This window comes from Larimichthys crocea, chromosome VI, assembly GCF_000972845.2.
Source record: "Larimichthys crocea isolate SSNF chromosome VI, L_crocea_2.0, whole genome shotgun sequence".
Classification (NCBI taxonomy): domain Eukaryota; kingdom Metazoa; phylum Chordata; class Actinopteri; family Sciaenidae; genus Larimichthys; species Larimichthys crocea.
In genome coordinates, this window is record NC_040016.1 from 10,021,819 (window position 1) to 10,044,216 (window position 22,398).

Here is a 22,398-nt window from a genome sequence, read left to right on the forward strand (position 1 = left end):
ATACACCTGAACAAAAACCTATAAATGAGCTTCTATTAGCTTATTATTATATTATATATATTATTATTAGTATTATTATTATTATTATCTCAGTTATTTTTTATATATAAATATATCGTATAAAATCTTCACAGTGATCCATCCACAGTGATCCACGCCTACATTTCCCAGAGTGCCCCGCGCCATCCCCGCCCTTTCCTCTCCCTAAACTTCGGCTGTGTCGACTTTATGTTTTGTGTGCAGTGATTTGATTGCTCGGTCACACCTCGTCCTGCACCACCACCACCACTCCTCCTCCTCCTCCTCCTCTTCTTCTTCACCTTCATCGCCGACAGAGTAAAGCAGTGACCTGCGTTCATCTCTCTGTGCTGTCGTCGCTGTGCAGAGGGTGGTGTGGAAGATGTCCGCTGGTTTGTCCGGGCCGGAGCCAGTTTAGGAAGATCTTTGTTTTGTTTTTTCTTCACCCTCTCGGAGTCTGATCAGGAAAACCTACCAACGGTTATATATTTTTTGTTTTGTGTCGTTGGCAGCTGTCAAAAACCTGGGCTTTATCTCTTAAACACGGAGCTGTGCGGCTGTAAAACGGCGTACTGGACTGTTTACGTGAAGTTTAAAGGCTCGGTATGTCTGCTGCTGTGCCAGGCCAAGGCGAGGACGGACAGGAGATGCCTTCAGGCTAGCACCGCTAACGTTAACAACACCACCACCACCACACTACTTCACACACTATTGTTTTATTAGGACACTACTCGGTTTATAGGGAGTTAGAGCAGCCGTCATAAAATGCACAAATAGTGACTTCGTCTGGAGTGAGTAACTGAGAAGTTTCGGCGTTAAGTTGAGCTAACTAGCTTCGGTATAATAACAACAAATGCCCTTATTGACACACACACACACTGCAGGGACTGTTTGTTGCACTAATACACTAATGTTAAAACAGACTACAAGCTAAGGAAGGTGCCTCTTTTCTTTTCTTTTGAATGGTTTAGCCCAGCAGCAGGTGTGATAAGGACTGATTGACACTCAGGTTTTATTTTGTTCAGCCTGTTTTGTTTTGTTTTGTTTTTGTTTTGTTTGAACCATGGAGGGAAATCAGGTGGTGCAACAGAAAATGACTCCTCTAGCTCGGGAGCTTACAAGGACATTTAACAGCTACAACAGGCACACCGTCCAGCTGAAGAGGAACCTGAAGGAGACCAATGCTTTCTTCAGAGAGATCAGACAAAACTACAGCAATGCGTGTGCATCCACGATGAGCTCGGAGTCAGCTTCTCTGGAGGCAGGTAAGGTTTGAACCCAACCCCTCAGATCAAGCTGCAGCACCTCGGCTGGGAAAAATTCATTAACTGGGGTTAGAGAAACTAAAGAGATTAAGCAGCCACCCCCTCACTAAGTGCACCAAATATGCTGAGATTTCTGCACACGCTTGTGCTACTTTGCATTAATTATGCACTGTTTTGTGTGTGTTTAGTCACTAACTAGGCTTGTAGCTTATCATATAATCCACTTTTTTTCTGGACTATATGATTCAGACATTTATCTCCATGAGACATTGATTTAAATGCACATCAGTCCACAGGAGTGGCTTGTATGCAAAGGAGTGGGTTGAATGAACAATGTTAATCTTAAAGATTAGTCATAATCTGAGGTCTACATATCAACTTTTGCTGGAAGTGCCCAGGTGAAAATATAAACACTGGGGTGACCGAGCCTTTTGCGTAGCCGCCCCCCCAGGCTCTGGAATAAGCTCCTCGTCGAGATGCGTCTTGTTTCTGACCTGGGCCTTTTTTAAAATCCAGGCTATAAACCCACCTATTGATGACGCTTTTATCTTATCCTATTCAATTTTGATGTATTTTATTGTTTTTTACTGCTCCTTTGATTGTTTTTACTTATTGTTCTCTTTGTTTATTATCTGTTGTAAAGCATTTTGGTACACCGAAAGGACTGTTGTAAAGGGCTGTATAAATAAAGTACATTTACATAATAATCAGAAAAAAATTAGACCATAGATTTGCCCTTTTCATGGGGAAAAAACCCCTAAAATCCGTGTCATGTCTTCACCTGCTAACTAGATTCATCTCGGTTACACTTACTTATCTGGACAAAAATGTGCATCACATGATGCAGACGGATCATACAGAAGTTCCCGATCTGTTAATGTTGGTAGAGGTTATGCATAGGTCTCATAGGTCACGGTATGGTGTGATCTACTGTGCACAGGACATGCAGTCAAATGCTCAGCACAGGTCTGCCTGAAACAATCGTCTTTAATCTAGCATTCGCCCCTCGACCTACCATAACACATTAGAGTATTGGTCACAGTAAAATCACATGTATGTTAAGGACTCGTATATGACGTAAGTAGGCCACTGCTGTTCTCTCGTTATCTAACTGTTTTAGACCGTGACTCAGCATCACCGAGGATTACCAGTACTCTGAATTAGGTTGAATTGTTTCTTCTGTGTGTGTGCGCACCACATTTTAGGGCTAGATCAGGGAATTTTAGGAAGATATACTTTATTAATCCCTCGATGGGGAAATTCTTTTTTCACTCTATCTTATTTTTTACATGCATTTTAACCCGGACACACACACACATGCAGTACAAGGGCATAGACATGCAAATGTGGAGAGAGATGGTGGAGTGATGGGTGCAGTTGGGTAGGGTCGGTGCCTTGCTCAGGGGCACCTCGGCAGTGCCCAGGAGGTGAACTGGCACCTCTCCAGCTACCAGTCCACCTTCCATATTTTTGGTCCATGTGGGACTTGAACCGGCCACCCTCCGGCTCAGTCCCTATGGACTGACGGCTCAGTCCCTATGGACTGAGCTACTGCTGCCCCTAGCCCCAGGAATTATGTCAGATATGAAATGTTTTGATATCTCAGACACTGAACAGAGATCTACTGTATACCTTGGACGTGACGCTCAGGTACAAAGGGTACTGTGTCAGTGAGCGCCTTATCTCTGCTGGCCAAGAGTTCCTTAATTGTAATAATTCCAATGAATAGGTTTTCTTAGGTTCTCAGTCCACCTCTCAGCATCACATACTGCCTTCTTTCTTTTTTCACAGGCCAGTTTAGCTGCATCTCTTTCCCCAGCCATGAGGAAGAGTTCCTACGCAACACTGTGGGCGCTGCCCCGTACATCCTGGTACTAGGCCAGGACTGCGCTGCCCGCTACCAGCTGCTCAACTGCCTTCTGGGGGAGAGGCTGCTGCCACTGGGCCCTGAGGCCGGAGAGGCTTGTGAAGGACACCAGGGCATTGTCTGCAAGAAGCGGAAGCTGTGTTTCACCCACGGGAGACAGACACGGCTAAGCTTGGCACTGCCTGGCCAATACGAGCTGGTGCACCAGCTTGCGGCTAACTGTGGCCGCTGGGATACGGTGCCCCGGGAAGACCTGGAGATACACGAGGAATGTGAGGACCCGGCTCACAGGCTAGCAGAGCTGGAGATCACCCTGCATCACCCACTACTACAGGTAGGCTTTAAATCACAGGCCATGGACGCCGTGTGAAACGCACTGGATCTACTTTCTCAACACGGTTTCCCATCATAGATTATATAAGGAGCTTGCCATTTACGTAGTATATGACCTTACTGCCATTACTTTGTTTTCTCTTCATGAACTTTGATACTTTGACTCGACATTTCCACGTACATACAGTATGGCTGGGTGCTGTTCCCACTGCTTTATTTTTAGAAGATGTAAAATGAAGGTGAGATAAAGTAAATGCTTTAAAGAAAGAACTTTTAACAAAACCGAATGAGCGAAATTTGGTTGATGACATCAAATGTCGGCATTAATACAAGCTCTGATAGGTAGTGTATAAGTATAGCCACGAGCGGATATACCAGCCAAGAGGAGGGGTAAACCCTGGACAAGTCGGCAGTTCATCACAGGGCACATGGAGACAAAGAACCATTCATGCTCACATTCACACCTACAGGCAATTTAGAGTCACCAATGAACCTGTTTAGTGTCTTTGGACACGGGGCGGCTGTGGCTCAGAGGCAGAGCAGGTCGTCCACTAATCAGAAGATCGGTGGCCCGATCTCCGGTTCAGTCCCCTCCAGTCTGCATGTCGAAGTGTCCTTGGGCAAGATACTGAACCCCAAATTGCTCCCGAAGGCTGTGCTATCGGTGTGCGGATGCTTAGCTCCTAAAACTGATGAGCAGTTGGCACCTTGCATGGTAGCCAATGCCATCAGTGTATGAATGGGGTGAATGAGGTGAATGAGACATGTAGTGTAAAGCGCTTTGAGTGGTCGGAAGACTAGAAAGGCGCTATATAAGTACAGTCCATTTACCATTTACTGCGGGAGGAAGCTTGTGCATCCGGAGAGAATGGTATCACATAAAAACCATGTGTGTTCAGTGAATCAACATTGTAAAAAGGACACACACACACACACATACATATCTGATGTGCGGTATTTCAGTTTCACTTCAGTCATGACTGGGAGAATGTTCTTTCAACATTGGTTTCAGGTGAAGCTTGAAGCCTTTGCATGATCGTCCATATTCTTTGAATATGTGTCAACATCTATTAGCAACATTCATAACGTTACTGTTGGTTTGCACGGTCGCCTCACAGCCTCCCGGTTTGAACCTCGGCTGGGGCCTTTCTGTGCAGAGTCTGCAGGTTCTCCTTGTGTCTGCTTAGGTTTTCTCCTGGGTACTCCGGCTTCCTCCCACAGTCCAAAGACATGCACTTAATAAGTTAATGGGTGACTCTAAATTACCCGTAGGTGTGAATGTGAGTGTGACAGCCCTGTTATGAACTGGCGACTTGTCCAGTGTGTGTACTCCGCCTCTAGTCATGCCAGATGGGATGTTCTCCAACCCCCTGCAACCCTGATGAGGATAAGTAGCGGATGATGTGAATGTGATGATATAATGATGGTTTATTTTTTAAGCGAGGTTTGAAACAGTTTAAGAGAGACGAACTGAGAAAAGTCATTTTATTCTTGGCACACTTAAATTACAGTTAGTTTGCATGGTTAAGCTGTGTCTTTGTACACGGGACATCAAAATGAAAAGTCCTTTAATAACTGCGTCCTGTAGCCTTTGTGTTCACACATATCTTTGCTCATAAACAGATTACGGAGCAGAGCTGATTATTCCCTGTGTTGTTCAGTGTTTTACTTCGCCTGATTTCTGCTACTGTTCAGAAATACTTTCTTTCCCAGTCGTTTTTTTTCTCCCGTTCTGGTTGTAAGCACTTCTTAAAAGCAGATTGACAGCTTACTACGTGGATAAGGGAAAACTTGTCGGGACACAGTGGTTTGTGGTCATGCTGGTCTTCAGCCAGTGTGACCTGAAAGTTACAATATCTCGTGGGGGTTGAGTGGATTTAGCACGGTGTAAGGATTGTAGTCATTCCTTTATGATGTGTGACACAAGGAAATTAGCGTCTAATCCTTAAGCGAGCATCACACAGCCTTCAGAAACTAGGCCTCGCTCTGCCTCAGAGCAGCCCACCCGCCCAGCCCCCTTACGTAATGCCGCTGGTCTGGTGCAATTCACATGACTAGGTCATGTTAAAAAATCCCAAACCCTTTGCAGTGATGAAGTTGCCATGGTTACAGCTGAATTCTGGGACAGTGGCTGTTCATGTTGTTAGAAAAGGAAAAAATGGTTTTTAGTTGTTTAACAACCGAAATCAGGATTTTATTTGAGCCTTATGGAAAAGACATTTACAACTTTTATTGCCCCCCCCCCAAAAAAAAAAATCAAACGTACTCTTAATGTTGATGCACATTATACACCTAAACTTTTAATTGCATCTTAACAACGTTAACAACACGCGTGTCAAGTCTTATTAGTGTTCTGAAATAAATTGAATTAGACTTGAGAGTTTTTATATTTGAATGAATTACTGACATTGTTTGGTTAAAAACCCGTGGTATGGAGTTTGCCTCTTGTCTTTTGCTGCTTCAGGATCCACCAGAGACTTATCTCGAAAACAGAAAAGCATAAAAGATTGAGGCCTGGAGGGAAAATATCAGAGTAAATCCAGTAATTTTACACCCTTATTCCTTTCCATGAGTGACTGAAAGGCATGGCAATTGCAGTAACTTATTTTGGTCAAAGATTTGTCACACTTGAGAGGACCTCAGAGGCTTTAAAAGCCGAGTTACTGTTCATAATAATAATAATAATAACACAAACGTTCCCATAGATTAAAGACAGAGTGATTTAATGTATTTGATTTGGCTTTAGTCTCTCACGCTCAAAGGAAAGTAATGTAACTTAAGAACATAGGTTTGTTACAAACTGCCACTCATCTTGAGCCCTCTGCTGAATGAATAAGACGTTAATTTGTTTAGGTTGGACTAAACGAAGGCACAGAATCTCTCTGCTCACTGTGGTATTCACACACTCCTGTTATAATCACAGCAACCTGTTTTAGAGGCCAGCAATCGAGAGCCAACTTGCTAATTACCCTTCTCTCCATCCCAAAGTTGACCCATAGTTTCCACCTCAACTTAAACCACCCTGGTAGGACATGAAGAGCTCCCTCTTATCGCCACGTTTCTAAAAACCCATTTTCTGTACATGGTCATTTAACTTGACTGTTTACAGCTGGGTCAGGTCTGAGCATTGGTGCTAACTTGTACTTACACTTTTTTTTTTTTTTGAAAAACAAAATCGTGATTTCAAAAAATAGTTCACGCACTACAGTTTCTTCAAGGGTAGTTGTTGAAAAACCAACTGCGTCGAGGCAATTCAAGCGTTGTATTGATTTTGATTGGTTGTGAACAAATGTTTGCAGGCTATCTTTGTTCCAAAGAGACTGCTCAGATGGGCTCAGCTCTTGTTTCTTGGAGACAGGACTGACTGTCTCCTTTGTGTAGCCGTTGGTCTTTTTTTTTTTTATTTGCCTCTTTTCTCTGGCTGTCTTTCCCCTCGTCACGGTCTCCCTCTCAAGCTCTCTCAGACTATTTTTGTTAATGTTGTTGTTTATCAAGGCTTAAGAAAACCTTTTTTACTTGTGCGATTTTTCTGTCCGCTCACAGATACTCCCCAAGACCTACACAAATATTTATTTGCCATTATGTGTTCAGAAATAGAAAGAGCATGTGATATATGTGGATGTGTTTTTTCTTTTTTTTCTTCCTTTAGCAGTGAAACATCTTTTTCTTCAGTTGCTGTAAACACAAGTGACAGAGGTTATAGTTTTGTCGTTAAAGATCCAGTGTGTCAGATTTCTGGGGCTCTATTTACAGAATATGACAGAAATTAAATATAATATGCATAAATATGTTTTGATTGGTGTTTAATCACCTGAAAATAACATCTGATATGTTTTTGTTACCGTAAAATGAGCCTTTTATTTCTACAGCACCGTGGGTCCTCTTTCAGTGAGTCCGCCATGTTTCTACGGTAGCCCAGAACAGACAAACCGAACACTGGCTCTCATGATGCCTTTCGTGTTTTTCACACGTTTTGTGGTCACTGTAGTTTCACCTTAACACTAGAAAAGAGACAGGGTGAGTTGAGGTGGTTGCAATCCACAACTAAACTTCTAGATGTAAGTAAATCGCACACAACTGGTTTTACATTTTGTCAGGAAGCTAAAACGCCATCTACAAATTACATAAACGCATTTGACATTAAGTAAAGTAAACCTGACTGAACATAATTGATTTTTTAAATGTTTTTTAGGTCTTTACTTAAACTCAAGGTTACCAGGACATTTTTTTTGTGCTCTTGTGTTTCTTAAATCTTAAATCTGCCATCACGTAAGCACAGTTGAAACAAGCCGTCAACACGACACTCACATATCATCATCTTTTAAAGTTGAAGTGTAAACTTCTTAGCACGGTTTACAAGATTCAACAGTCTTGTATCTGGCCGTCTGGTGAATTCAGTTAGTTTAATATTAACTCATTCTTTGGCTCTGTCTTTGGTCGCCATCATTTCTGCCTCTTTAGCTAGTAAATGAACAGTAAATGAACTATTCACTAACTTTGCCTCTCTGGTGTGAGTGAGTGAGACTGAACCAAAATATTAAAGTTGTGGGGAATAAAACAATTCATGTGATAATTATAAGTGGGTTTGTCACCACAAGCAGCATATTTTATTTATCATTTGATTGAATTGCCTATCTTTAAAAAAAGTTTGCCTCAGATGAAAGTAACGGCTTCTTTGTGGTTCGTCATCAGGAAGCAAAGGTCATGGTCGTGCCTTGTCCGAGCGTCCAGCCCATAGAAGAAGCTCTGGAAGACTGCACTCGAAACGTGATCCCTATCATACTCTACGCCATCAACCAGGACTCCCTAAGCACAGAGCAGGCGGCTGAGCTCTGGAAGGTCAAAGAGATGCTCTCCTTTCCCATCTGTTTCATACGTATCCCTGACACCATGCCAACAGCCTCCCCAGAACCTGGACGCCGTGCGGAGAAGGAGCGGGAGCGGGAGAGGGAGAGGGAGAAGAGCGCCCTCCACAAGCAGCTCCTCTCCCTCGGCCTCCTCGGCAGCCCGACAGGAAACTGCTCCTGTGGCGCCCCTACACAGATGCCCACCCCGGGTGCCAAGCCCCAGAGCATGCTGGGGGAGGCCTTTGAAAGACTGCATCGGTTGGTGGTGCCTTTTGCTCGTCAAGTGCTTCAAAATCAGCAGGTGGAGGCTGCCAACCTGCTTAATGGGCTTCATTGTCGCTGCCTAGATCTCTTCATAAATCAGGTGAGAGGACTGGTCTATGTCTGTAATTATTTTACTGCTCATGTGACAGTTGTTACTAGCACTGCACGCACTGTTTAGTCTCAGTCTACGTTGACCCATTACGCCCCAGAAAAAAAACAGACCTTTGTCCTTTCTGCCTCACTTCTCTGCAGGCCTTTGACATGCAGAGGGACCTGCAGATAACACCACGCAGGCTGGAGTACACTCGTGAGAAAGAGGGTGAACTCTTCACCTCCCTCATGGCCATCGCTAACCGCAAACAGGAAGAGATGAAGGAGATGATTGTGGAGACGCTCAGCAGCATGAAGGAGCAGCTGCTGGAGGACGCTGCCAACCTGGAGTTTACAGGTTAGTCAGTAAAGCACCCTGGATAGTTGCCACAAGGCAGGGCTTCAAGATTTTTTTCACATGAGTAAAGAAGATCTCAACGATGTTAGAAGTGGTGCAACACACAAAAATGACACAAATTTGCTCCTAAATGCTTAAAGTAAATCCACCACTGTTCAATAATAACAGTATCTCAATAATTACAGCCTTTGAATAGTTGAAAACAGCAGAGTTGTGATGATGTGAAGTTTCTTTATATCAAAATAAAGTGTCTGATATCAACAAACAAACACAACAAGCGTAGGGAAGTAAAACAGTTTTTTCTTAAATAATTATTATTCTGTCCATTGCTGCAACGGGGACAAATTGGTTACAAGCTTGTGATTTTAATGGCTGTTGGAGAGGACATTTAATTCTGACATTATCACTGGCTTGCTTATCATGTGCTTTGGTTTTCACATGTGGTGTGAGGTCAGTGGAGATGATTTATACATGGTCTGTGAGGACGTCTCTGACTGCTGTCAGACGTCCGAGAACAAGAGCAACGCCAAATATTTGGCATGTTTATCGCGCACACTATTCTTTTCACATGCTTCAAATTGTAACTTCAAAATAAGAGGACGCACTCCGATTCTTCAAATGTTTTCATTTACTTGTTTGTTGTTTAAAAGACCACAGTTTTTATGGACGTTCAAGTAATTTGTGACGGTGTGTTAGGATTCAGTCCAGAAGTGGATAGACTACTGTGAAGATCAGACAAAAATGAGTGCTCTGTCTTTCTTCCTAAAAAGTGATTTAATCGCTTTAATCACGGCCCTGTTTGATAGTATACTATCCATTCTGCATTGTCTCCCCTTGATATATATTATTTGCATATCTGTAATAAAGATGTATTGTACGTTTTTAAATTGGAAGCAGATTCACCAGTTACATAATTGACTTTAGATTCAAAGAAGCTGGAAATGTGATTTGTTTTGATAGACTTTGATTGGTAACTTTGATTCTGTGGTTTCACATCGGATTACTCAAAAATGACCACACGTGTGCCTTTTTTATTTTGTTTCTTTTTGCTCCCCAGACTGCAGCCTGTTCAGATTATTTTTATTGTATCTACTCTCTCACTCTAGAGCTTTTTAAACAAAGATGTCACAAGAACTGTCAGTACTCTGGCTTTGGTTCTTTACACTGAACCACATGCTGGCGTATGTCCCATCCTGCAGGCTCCCTCCCCTCATTGTACACAGACATTGATCTGACTTAACACCCCCCCGTTCCGTGTTCATATGTTTGTTTTTTTACACAGAATGAACACACTTAAAAAGATAAATGTACAAGTGTGTGCAGTTACTCACAGCCGGTTTCTTCACTGTCTTCACACTCTAATGATGTCTTTAGACTGCATTTCACAATCTGACCACAAAGTGTTGTCACATCTCATTGGCTATGAGGGGCTGAGAAAAGCCTTTCACTGGTTATTGCGTCCTCCTTCCTTCCGGTCGGTCTTACTGGTCCAAGAAGAGTCACTGGGTTGCTTTTGCTGAGTAAAACATTAGACGACGCTTCGGATTTGGTTTGGAAAACTTCCCCTTTCCTTGCAGAGTGCGGTAACTCAGGAGTTTTTAGTAATTAGAATATGCTTTAATACCAGTAAAACAGCATTTCAGATCTAACGATCTAAATGATTTTATTATAATTGGTACGCTGTAATAAGTCCACCCTGCAGAAGAGCTACTGATGTTTTGCTCATGGACAAACGTTTGCTGAGTCTCTTTGATATTTAATTATCTTTAGTAGTTTTCTCGCTGGGACAATTGGTTACATACTTTAACTTTTAACAAACTCTTTCTTTCAACTGCCGCAGACATCATCGTAACAACTAACGGAGACCCGGTTACGTCGAAGGAGATTAAATCTTGCATCCACCAGATCCAGGAGCTGATAGTGGTTCGTTTGAATCAGGCCGTGGCGAATAAGCTGATCAGCTCTGTGGACTATCTAAGGGAGAGCTTCGTAGGAACTCTGGAGCGATGTCTCAACAGTCTGGAGAAGTCCCACATTGACTATTCTGTCCACAATATCACTTCCAATCACCTCAAACAGGTGGGCGGCAACATAACTTTATTTAGTTTGCCTGTGCAGAATGTGTGCAGCATGATCATATTTAGTTAATATCTATTGTAGCAGAACAAATGGTCAAAACAGAAAGAGGCATTTTAAGAAATGTACACACCACTCACCGAAACCAACTCTGCTTCACTTTCAGTGCCAGAAGCAACGTTTGATGGTGTCTTAATTTGTGTGTTTAATTAATTTTCTCACGTCACAGTTATTAAATGCTGCCTATCACGTGGAGGTCACCTTTCATTCAGGATCATCTGTCACGAGACTCTTCTGGGAGCAAATCAAACAGGTCAGTGTCTCACAGATTCATCCAGAGGAGTTTTTAAAAAAACGCACTGTGAACTTCTGAAGGAATGTTCTTACTCTTTTGTGTTGCACCTAGATCATCCACAGGATAACATTCGTGAACCCTCCCGCCATCACGCCAGAGTGGAAGCGGAAAGTGGCCCAGGACGCCATAGAAAGTCTCAGTGCTGCTAAACTGGCCCGAAGCATCTGCTCCCAGTTCAGAACCCGCCTCAACAGCTCCCATGAGGCCTTTGCAGCATCTCTGCGCCAGGTAAACTTTCTCTCCCTTGTTTGGTGCATTTTTTTCCCCCCCTGTAATGCTGATTCATTCCCACCTTTGTCTTGAATATATAACCAAAAATACTGATGGTCTTTCCCATGAAACCACCAGTGGTTGTGAGCTCAGGGTAAAAATTACAGGCTTGGTGAGGATGAGGAAGCGTAGCCTTTCCAACAATAAGGAAAGTCTTCCCACAAATCGCGAGCTGCTGAAAAAAATTCAAATCTAATTGGCTACGCCGGTGGAAGATCTGAGAGTTGAAGGAATAAATAACGCTTGGTGACAACAAAGTGTTGTGTGTTCACTAGACAGATGAGATGGAGGACAGGCAGGCTGAAATATGGCAAAATAAAACATATGACGTGGCGTTAATTGGCTCTCACATCCACAGCTCATTTATCCCTCTTCACTTGAATTGCTTCGACCCAATATGCATATAATAGCTGCAGCTCCCTCCATGACGAAGTCCCTGACAAATCCGTTCAGTCAGATTGCTCTGATGATAGTCATCACATGACAGGCAGTGTGGGTCACATCACTGCCTGCATTTCCATGGTCGCTATTCACTCCTAATGCAGTTATATTAATACGCTGATTAATTATGGCAGTCTGTATACGAGGTGATTGGGCAATGCTTTGTATGTTCGGGGATTTTGATGAACAGATAAATAACAAAATGAAATGAAGAAATTTCTGAGTGCAAACAAGTCGACCTCATAAATGACTTCATGCTTCTGTCACATTTCCTGCCCGTGACCAGTAGAGAGAGAAACTGGCCTGCAGTGTGTCGGTATGCAGTTTGATATGAAGGAGGTGTTGTGTGACTGTGTGACCTAAAGGGGCGACTATCAGAGGAAAGCTTTCGTTATCATGCAGGAATTCAAAATGATTTTTTTTTCCTGCACTGAAAAAATACTTGACAAAGACACTCAAACAACCACTTTATAACACTGAAGCGGTGTGATGGTGATTGCCAAATAGTGAGTGGAGTACGTCTCTGGGTCATATTTCTACGCCTTGTTTTTAACCTCCCTTTCTTTGACTCTGTCAGCTTCTGCACGCAAAAGATTCAACTTTCAGTCCTGACTCAGCTTGATTTCAAAGCATGCCGCAACTGCTATATTTTGTAGTTTTTGCTGTACATTATCTGCTAAACAACATCTGTAGATCTAAGCAATTATTTTAGAGGAAAAAAACAAAACATGCAAATGTGAGAGCAGGCATGTGGCAGTTCAGTTCATAACAGACAAAAGGGGGGATCAGACATAATAGTGAGGTAAGCATATTAAGACCTGGACATGTACCCTGACACCTCAGACCACTCTAGAGAGCTTGGGCCCCCATCGTCTCCAATATATTCTAGAAAGGGGTCCCAGAGCCAGAAGCTTCTAGCTTGAGAGTGTGGGGACAGAGTCTGAAATCCACTGGAGAAGAATACATCTAAACAGCAGCACCCTAAGCAGCTTCAGTGAAGAGGGACTGAGGTACAGAGCTGCTGACTGTACTCCAAGGATACAGGAAATAGGTTGCAGGGCTAGTTTCTTCACACACTTTGATCCAAAAGTCATTAGTAAGAGGGCATTCAAAAAACAAACAGTGGAAATATGAACCTTCAGTAATTTTCTACTTATTACAGTATTTGGAAAGCAAAGGATTAAATTCATTACGTTTCACAGGCGTGATCTGAAGCCTGTGTATAACCTTAAACTGGTCAAACACAGCGCCACTCTGGAATAGCCTTTCCAAAGAGACCTAACATGAGCTGTGCATTTACTATTTGGGCTTGATAGGGCCCCATAGAACCTAGAAATAAGTTTTCTGGTGTCCGGGTTTCAGCTGAGAGGAAAAACCCATTAGGGTGTTGTTTAAAAATAGATGCTGCGTATTTGCAGGTATCTAAAATGGCGATTCTGAGGGAGATTATATTTCTCTGTCAGCTGACGAAAGTAGGAATATGGGGAGAGAGAAAGACGGGGAATGACATGTGGGAAAGAGCCACAGGTCGGATTCGAACCTTGGGCTTCTGCAGCAAGGACTGAGCCTTCGCACATGGGGCGGCTGCTCTACCAACTGAGCTGAACACCGGCCCGACAAAAGTACTTTCTGACAGCTTTCAACAACAACTTTTCCATTACTCTTACTCATGCAAAGTTGCCCAATATTGGAATATGGATTAATAATATAAACATACTAATCGAAGTAAAAAGACTAAATAACGTTTTTCAGGCTGTGAATATTTCACTAATCTGACACTGATGGGACAACAGAACACGATGTTTACATGTTGCTTATAAACAGAAATTACACTCAAACTTGTGTGAAAGTCACTGCCTACAGACACACGGTGACTCACTTTAAAGGAGTGTGCCAACTTTACAGTATGTTCTTTCTCATGTTGACTTTAAATTTCCAGCCTAGTGAGTAAGTAAACAGCCGAAGTGACAGGTCATCAAAAAAGAGAACTACATCGAGGAGTAAGTCATGAACTCTGCATTAACCTGACAAACGACTTTTGCACAGAGATCAAGGCAGGCTGGCCTCTTGACACTGAGGACAAGAATGACGATGGTGATCCTCGGTAACAGTTTCTATGGCAACGGCAACCTCTGACGTCCTAATGATGTAGTTTAAGACAACAGGACAGAAGCAGAAGTAGACGACCAAGAAAAAGTCATTCAAACCCAAACAGGAACAGAAATCTTAGCCTCTTTCCTACAGAAGAATCGTCATGTCACAAAAATGAAGCAACAGTTAACAAACCAGTCATTTAGCAGCTTCTCTTAATGTTAACCATGAGATGTTATGTCATGTGTCGATGTTTGTAGCTCGAGGAAGGGCACACTGGCCGACTGGAGCGCACTGAAGACCTGTGGCTGCGTGTGAGGAAGGACCACGCCCCTCGCCTGGCTCGACTGTCTTTGGAGAGCCGCTCCCTCAGGGATGTGCTACTGCATGGTGAGTCACCACCAAATCCTCCCATTGTTCACAAGCTCCAAGAGAAACGTTTTGCAGCACAGCACATACCTTTTTCTACTCCTCCTCTCTCTGATTTGAAAAATCCAGAAACTATAAATATGTAAATGTTGATAATCTAAACAGTTTGACTGCTGGACACAAGATGTCTCCTACTTAACTGTAAAGTCCTTCACTTACATCCATCTTCAGTAGATAGATGTAAAAACAACTCTCTTGTATCCAACTCTGCAAGGTTAAGGGTCAAACATCCAAGTAGACTAACAACAAAACCCAGATTTTAGTGAGAATATCTAATTTAAAGAGACAATAACTACCTAAATTGAAGGTAATAAATGCAGATATAGTCACAGTATCGAACCTCACCCATCCGATATACGACACAAATCTGCAAAGGTCTTTTTTTTTAAACTCTGCAAAAATGACTGCTTTGTTTTGTTGCAGGCAAGCCGAAGCTCGGGAGAGAGTTGGGTCGTGGCCAGTACGGAGTCGTGTACTTGTGTGACAGCTGGGGAGGACGCTACCCGTGTGCATTAAAGTCTGTGGTACCGCCTGACGACAAACACTGGAACGATCTGGCTTTGGAGTTTCACTACACGAGGTGATTCCGTCGAGTGCTCGTAACAAAAACACCATACTTGTAAAGACAGGATACGTTGGCATGATCTCAGCAGCTGTTTGCCTCAAAGTTATTTTAATGAGTCACATCAAACCGCTGCACGTCCAAAACGCAGCACTCATTCCAGCTCGTCGTACATTTTACCGACACTCGAGAGGCGTGCATGGCAGCTGCCTTGTTATGAAGGCCCAACTCCACCCAAATGTTTTGACTGTTTAAGCCTTGAGGCTATTCAATGCACACATTAGCATGTTGAACGTGCCAGTGTCTAATTAATGCCCGTCTGCTCCAACTGTCATAAACACGAGGAATGCAGCACTGAGGCTGCTTAACGTAGACAAACAAAACTCACTTTGACAAACCGTGACTTCAACACTGATTGTTTTATGATCACGTGACTGAATTGTTGTTGTCCTTCCTTTCTCTCTCTTTTGCAGGACTCTGCCCAAGCACGAGCGTCTCGTCGATCTGCACGGCTCCGTGATCGATCACACCTATGGAGACGGGTCCAGCATCGCTGTGCTGCTCATCATGGAGCGGCTGCACAGAGACCTCTACACAGGCCTCAAGGTAACGCAGTGATTTTACAAACCCAGATGGTGGTCTGTCTGTAGACAAATGCAATCTTCTGTCTCACTCACACACTTTCAGTTAAGTCTCCCTTTGCTTCCTCTCTTTGCTTCTCTTTACCAGGCCGGTTTATCGCTGAGGGAGAGACTTCAGATCGCCCTGGATGTGGTGGAGGGGATTCGCTTCCTGCACAGTCAGGGCCTCTTGCACAGAGACATAAAGCTAAAGAACGTCCTGGTAAGTTCACACCAACTAACAAATGTGTGGAAGTTATTTTTTTCTGGCGTGTTTTCTGTGTGTGGTTTGTTTTTTATAAACAGCTGTTGTATCACAACACCCCAGGGATACACTACACACTTATGTATACAGATCAGTGTTTTTTTTATCAGGTGGGGAGGGAGTGCTGCTTCAAATAGGCAATAGACCGTGACTCTTCTTTCAAAGAAACATTCGTAGCTGCTGGCATGTTGGCCTGTGTGCTTAATTGAGATACCAAAATCAAAATCAGACACAGTATACTCTGCAGAGCGATGCTATATGTACTAAGTAAGGGATAGGTAAGAGAATAAACACACAAATGTGAGGATGCCTGACACCTGATTGAGTCACTGCAGTGTGTACTTACCTTTTAGACTTATTGATCGATTGATTTTCAAGGGGATCATTTAGGTGATGTTGATGTTTCAGATTCAGAAACAAAAGCTGTTGAAGGCCAAAAATGTAAACCAGTGTTTCATTTGCCTGTTTATAGTAAATGTTTGAATTGTCACAGTATCTTTCTATTAAACAAATATGCAAATATTTGACCCTTTTTTTTCCCCAGTTGGACAAACAAAACCGAGCAAAGATCACTGACCTGGGCTTCTGTAAACCAGAGGCCATGATGTCTGGCAGCATTGTCGGTACCCCGATTCACATGGCTCCAGAGCTGTTTACAGGTACGGCAGACACACGGTCGATATTTTCATCATGAAGCAACTTTACAACCTTTTAAACTGTTTAATTATTCAGAACTGTCTGAACGAGCAGCTGAATTACAAAGTTCATAAATGTTTTATTTGAGTCTTTTTAAGGTTTCGTTTCCGTTGTGATCTTCCTCCCGACAGGAAAATATGATAACTCCGTTGATGTCTACGCCTTTGGGATCCTTTTCTGGTACCTCTGCACTGGTTCAGTGAAACTCCCAGAAGCCTTTGAGAAATGCTCCAGTAAGGACCAGCTCTGGAATAACGTTAAAAAAGGTAAACAGACTACTGAGGTCACTTTCACACAGTTCAGAGGGTTTATGTTCACACCGACTTTGTCCTGAACGAACCCAGAACAGCATGATGTCAAACAAACAAACAGTCATTGATTGGACGGTGTTGGTGATGTCACCCAGCATCATCAGCACTATCTGGACTTATGTGGGGGAAGTCACATTCCTGTGACTCTTCTAAAGTGTTTATTTATAGATGTTGTTGATGAGATTGCTTTGCTGCCGTTTGTGTCGGGCTTCTTCTGAGTGTCTCATTCGTGTCCATGTTGTCTCCAGGAGCCAGACCCGAGCGGTTGCCCGGTTTCGATGAGGAATGCTGGCAGCTGATGGAGGCCTGCTGGAACGGGGACCCTTCCCAGAGGCCCCTGCTCGGTATTGTAGAGCCCAGTTTGCAAAGCATCATGGTGCGGCTCTGTAACTGCGGCTCAGAACAGAAAAGCAGCAGCAGCCTCGAGGACTCAAACTGAAAAACACTCCAGACAAACTAACACGCGTGTGATCAGGAAAGTATTTTGTATTTATGAGGAAGTGACCATTGAATAATGTCCGAGCTGTCCTCCGTGTTCACGGTTGTTGGATTTACATTATTTATGAGGAGTTTGACAGGAAGTTTGCGTATGTGTGTTTTATTGTTGGTTCATTGTGTATTTGTATACAAACTCTACAGCATGCTTTCATTATAGCTGCCGTGCTAATTGCTACTTGGTCATAGGATTGTTACTAGATGCAAATTGTTTTAAAAAATATCCCATTCCCAGTATTATGAAAAAATATAAATATATAAAAGATTAATTTTAGATTGTATTTAAACTGAACATGTCTGCATCGATACAAATACATCTTTTTTTTAATAAAATGATCTGTTACAACAAACGACTGCGTCGTACGTGTTCGTTAATCACTGAAGTTCCCAAACTTTTTTTCAGCTTGTGACTCCTTCAAACAAAACGATGTCTACTCTCATCAACTGGTTTCATACTGGATGTCCACTGGTTGTGACCAGTTTTGTTTCTCCCTGTTTCGTCTGGTCAATTTCTAGAAGTGATCCAAAAAAAAAGTCAGTTATATAAGAGAAAAAGCAAATCATATTTTTATGTAGCAGATTTTAATCACTGGATCTCAAAATGTGATCCGACCTATGAAATAAATTAATTTAAAAACATTTGAAGGAAAATAAACTATGAACTCATGGGCTGATTTACAGTCCTGTTCACACATATTGCACAGGAAGTATTTGGATCAGAAGTACAACTTTTCCATCATCGTATTAGCTCTGGTTCTTGGACCGGTTCTGGTCAGGATTCACATGAGGAGTAAATCTGCCTCCTGTGTGAACCGTCAGTCGACCTGCACTGCTGTATTTTAATGGTGTTACATGGAGAGCTGAATATTTTGGCGGTACTCTGTGTGAAAAGTTTGAGAAACATTGCTGTAAATCATCTTCTCACCTTTTGCTATGGAAAAGTCACTGCTCTAAAAATGGAAATTATTATTATTTAATGGAAATTTAACATTTTCACATCAAGATTCAAGTAGCAGCAGAAAGTCCACGAGACATTTTTTGTTGCTAAATGAAATGCTGCATACTTGTGCTTGTTGAAGCCTTTTCTACAACATAAGTGTAGTTTTTCTACTCTTAACCTCATTAAAAGGCAAAAATACAAAATAATTCAAACATTCTTACATTTTTAATGGGTTCATAATTATGTATCAAGTAGATTTTTATGATGAGAGGACTGGTTGATGAACCAAAAATAAGTTTATAAATTAGTAATCATGATACTCTGCTAATCTTGTGACTGTTTCTCTTTCATGAGAAGCTAAGCAGAAAGAATAAATGAATAAATGGTTGTGAAGAGCTTGTCAGCATGTTAGACTGAAGGGTGTTGAATTTTTAAAGGAGGATGTGAGCAGCTTTAGCACCACCTAGTGGGTTTTTTATGCCTCGTCCCTCTCCTTGGTCATAATGTCGTGAAGCGACAGTTTTTCCTCTCCATGTCTCGTTGGCCTCCACCAGCTCTCTGTCTTGGCTGACAGAGTTTGTTCCTCAGGGCAAAGATCTCCTCTCTCTGGCTCAGGGACCGCTAAAGACTAATGATCAAGCCCACTGTCATGTTCCATTGTTGTCTTATTAATTCAGGATCAAATATTTTAGAGGTGTAGACTTATGGTGTGATGTTGTGCTGTGTGTATGCAGATGTCTTATTTGTTCAGGTATTTATCTAATGTGGCTCATAATGCCATTACCATGTTCTTAAATCTTCATTTTAGGCTCTCTGTTGCTATTTTGAGCATCCTGTTTGTGATGTGTCCGTCAAAGCACTTTGTAAACTCGACTCGAGGGGCGACTGTGGCTCAGAGGGGAGAGTGGTCTGCTAATCAGATAATCAATGGTTCGATCCCAGCTCTTCGGGTCTGCATGTCAAAGTGTCCTTGAGCAAGATACTGAACCCTACAGATCTGTGAATGAGATATGTAGAGTAAAAACACCTTGAGTAGTCATCAGACTAGAAAGATGCTATACTGTACATAAATAAAGTTATTATTATAACTGTAATTAAGTGACTGCAGCTTCATGTTAATGTTCTCATCAAAGCAAATAAGCGCAACTCTCAATGTTGAAGCTTTAAACAAGCTGCAAAACCAACACAAGTGAAATTTATTTGTCATCATAAACAGGCTGATTTCTATAATGAAGGTTTATAACCTGTTTGCTTTTTAGCAGCAGGTTGTACCTTTGATATTAGCTGTAATGCAAAATATAAAATGCAGAAAAAAAAGGTTGTTGGCACTGTTAAAAAATTCGGAGGTGAGATGGAAATGGTAGAAAACAGTTTAATCAGTAAAAACAGGAGTGGCAGAGTAGAAGAGACAATTCTCTGTTGCGATACCAGAGTTGATATGATTGACCTGGTAGTGTTGATTCATATGGCATGAAATTTATACATTAAATTCACATGGTTGGTAAGATGGCATCCACAAATATCACATCAATTTGACTGAAAGTAGTAACTAAGATAAAAGATATTTCAGATTCCTAAAAACAAGGGAAGTTTACATATTTACTTACATTTAAAGATATGTCCTCAATTCATTTACAGGCCACTCTGTACAGTAAAAATGGATTACAGCTCAAACAGTATTACAGCACAATTTCCGCGTGTGTTTCATTATTTTACAAACGACAAAAGCTCCATAGCTAATCTATAAAATACAGCTGTTTTTAGTCACTGAACTGAAATGAATGCATTCATCTCTCGGATAAAACGATGAAAAACAAGAGCGCTTTTAATGTCCATAAAAAAATGTGCTCTCATCAGTGATTTACAAAAACAAGCAAAAAGATGTATCAAAAGTCCTTTTTTGAAATTTTGTTTTTTTAGGTCTGCACATGCAGGTTTTCTCCCCTTTGAAGGCTGAGCAGTGCAGAAGGCCGTGAGTCTGTGAACAGCCGTGAACAGCTGTCGCCTCTGGAAACATCCTCCATGAATGAGAAATAGCTTATACGGAGCATCCATCAGCCATTTTTTTTCCCTCTTTGTTTTAAAAGTTCAGAAATCCACAGAGAGCCTCTTGACCTGCACTCGACCATTTCTTGTGCCTCTTGGACATTTCAGGCATTTTTTAAAGTAGCTCAATAACCTGAGTCTGAACCCCTCAAACCACAGACTGGCACAACAGCTCCAACAACAACAAGCAAGCAAAAAAACCAGGAAGACGTCACGAAGTAGTTATGCATGAAAAAAAAAATGAAAAAAGGAATTTCCCTGAATGTGTGAATGACCCACCCCCAGAAAAACAACTTTAATGTTCCACAGTCTTCAAAACAAAATATATATCCTGGAACAAAAAACTAAAATAAAAGAATCGACCGCCAACAAATCGAGGCGGCGAAAGAAAAAAAAAGTGCATTGCTTCAAGTATGTAAACAAAATGATTTCTTTAAAGGGAGACTCTTCGTTCTTTCAGTGTGCGTGAGCCTGGGCCAGTGCAGTGACTCCTGAGGTTTGGCACACATGTATGAACTCTCTCACACACTCACACACACATTCACACACACAACACACACACTCTTCTTCAGAGGATCGTGATGACGATGAGGGGGAATTCCTTCTTTATCCACTTGTTTGTTTGTTAAGGGGAAATCAGGTGCTTCCCTGTTTGCAGTCAGTGTTGATGAAGGAGGCTCTATGACCTGCAAAGACACACCCCTCCCGTCAGCTCGGTCACATGGAGGTGTTGCAGTGGCTGCTGGGAAGACAGTGGCGGTGCGTGGTGGAGGTGGATGGATGGATGGATGGATGGATGGATGAAGAGGGGGATGCAGCACAACACAAGAAAAAAAAAACACAAAAAGAAATAGAAAAATAAATAAACACATGAGGCGATGAAACACGTCCACACACAGGTCGTGAGAGGTGACGGATGCTAAAATGATGCACCAATCTGAAGACAGTGATCCTGATTGTTTTGAATGAGGATCAGAGCTTCATGGGATAAAATTAAAGTATAAAAATCTATGATTTTTGAAAAGAGAGAAGGGGCAAAGAAGGTTGATTAGTAAACTACAACTAAGAGAGAAGGGGCAAAGAAGGTTGATTAGTAAACTACAACTTATATTATTGTTTTTACCTTAAATAAAACTTACTGTCTCTAAAGAATCGAGCTTTTAAACATGTTCACTTTACTTTATACTCACCACTCATGTGCAGTAGTGCATGCAGTAGCTAAGCTTTCATTTCACAGTGAGCCGTCACTATATTCATAATGGACATGCAGCTTTTCACACACAGATTAGCGCAGGTACAGTCTTGTTCAGGGCTTTTGTTTTAGTTCAAACTGTTGTCTGCATCTTGAATCGACACAACTAATGTCTGCCTCGCTCGGCTTCCAAGAGCTGCAGGTTTTTCCACTTCCTACCTGTAAACCTTGGGTTTTTATTTAATATGTTAAAAATAACGAATCCTCTCACCCCGTCTGAGGTGCTAGGAGGGGAATAATCTGTGCAGATAGACGTAGGTAGATGGACAGATGTGTTAAAATTATTCTAAATACCTGTGGAATTGTCGCTCTTGTACCGTCTTTGTACTACAGCCTACAGCGTCGTCTTAAATAGCTTCCTGTCAATCATGCTGTGCACTGAGAGCAGAACCTGGAGCTGGTTTGTGTTTCGGTGCATTACACCGAGCGTGGGCTGTATTTCAGAGATGTTCAGTGAAATGTCAGGTGACCTGTCTGTGTTGATTCACATGTCAACTTCTCCTAACT

General features: G+C 42.1%; 2 protein-coding genes across 5 annotated transcripts in view; one reads left to right on the forward strand and one right to left on the reverse strand.

Moving 5' to 3' along the window:
* The first annotated feature begins 1,081 nt into the window (after nt 1-1,081).
* On the forward strand, nt 1,082-18,003 carry dstyk (dual serine/threonine and tyrosine protein kinase). Its single transcript, XM_019269568.2, has 14 exons — nt 1,082-1,283; nt 3,075-3,484; nt 8,176-8,694; nt 8,847-9,042; nt 10,883-11,121; nt 11,348-11,431; nt 11,525-11,701; nt 14,536-14,665; nt 15,128-15,284; nt 15,740-15,872; nt 15,996-16,109; nt 16,696-16,810; nt 16,979-17,113; nt 17,407-18,003. Exons 1-14 carry the CDS (start codon nt 1,082-1,084, stop codon nt 17,595-17,597), a joined length of 2,802 nt encoding a protein of 933 aa, XP_019125113.2. The 3' UTR covers nt 17,598-18,003.
* A 1,948-nt stretch (nt 18,004-19,951) lies between these two features.
* The window catches only part of celsr2 (cadherin, EGF LAG seven-pass G-type receptor 2), a 61,442-nt gene continuing 58,995 nt past the window's right edge, over nt 19,952-22,398 (reverse strand). The window contains exon 34 of one of the 4 annotated variants that reach the window (XM_019269474.2): nt 19,952-21,325. In XM_019269474.2, the coding sequence (XP_019125019.2) occupies nt 21,319-21,325 (7 nt within the window). In that variant the 3' untranslated portion in view covers nt 19,952-21,318. The other 3 variants (XM_027279133.1, XM_027279132.1, XM_019269473.2) reach the window with 3 other exon arrangements.

Bases quoted from the DNA above. Each gene is read 5' to 3' on its own strand.
- dstyk (XM_019269568.2), top strand. From the start codon at position 1,082: ATGGAGGGAAATCAGGTGGTGCAACAGAAAATGACTCCTCTAGCTCGG. The intron at 9,043-10,882 runs GTTAGTCAGTAA...CAACTGCCGCAG, and splicing joins TGCCAACCTGGAGTTTACAG to ACATCATCGTAACAACTAAC. The intron at 16,110-16,695 runs GTAAGTTCACAC...TTTTTTCCCCAG, and splicing joins TAAAGCTAAAGAACGTCCTG to TTGGACAAACAAAACCGAGC.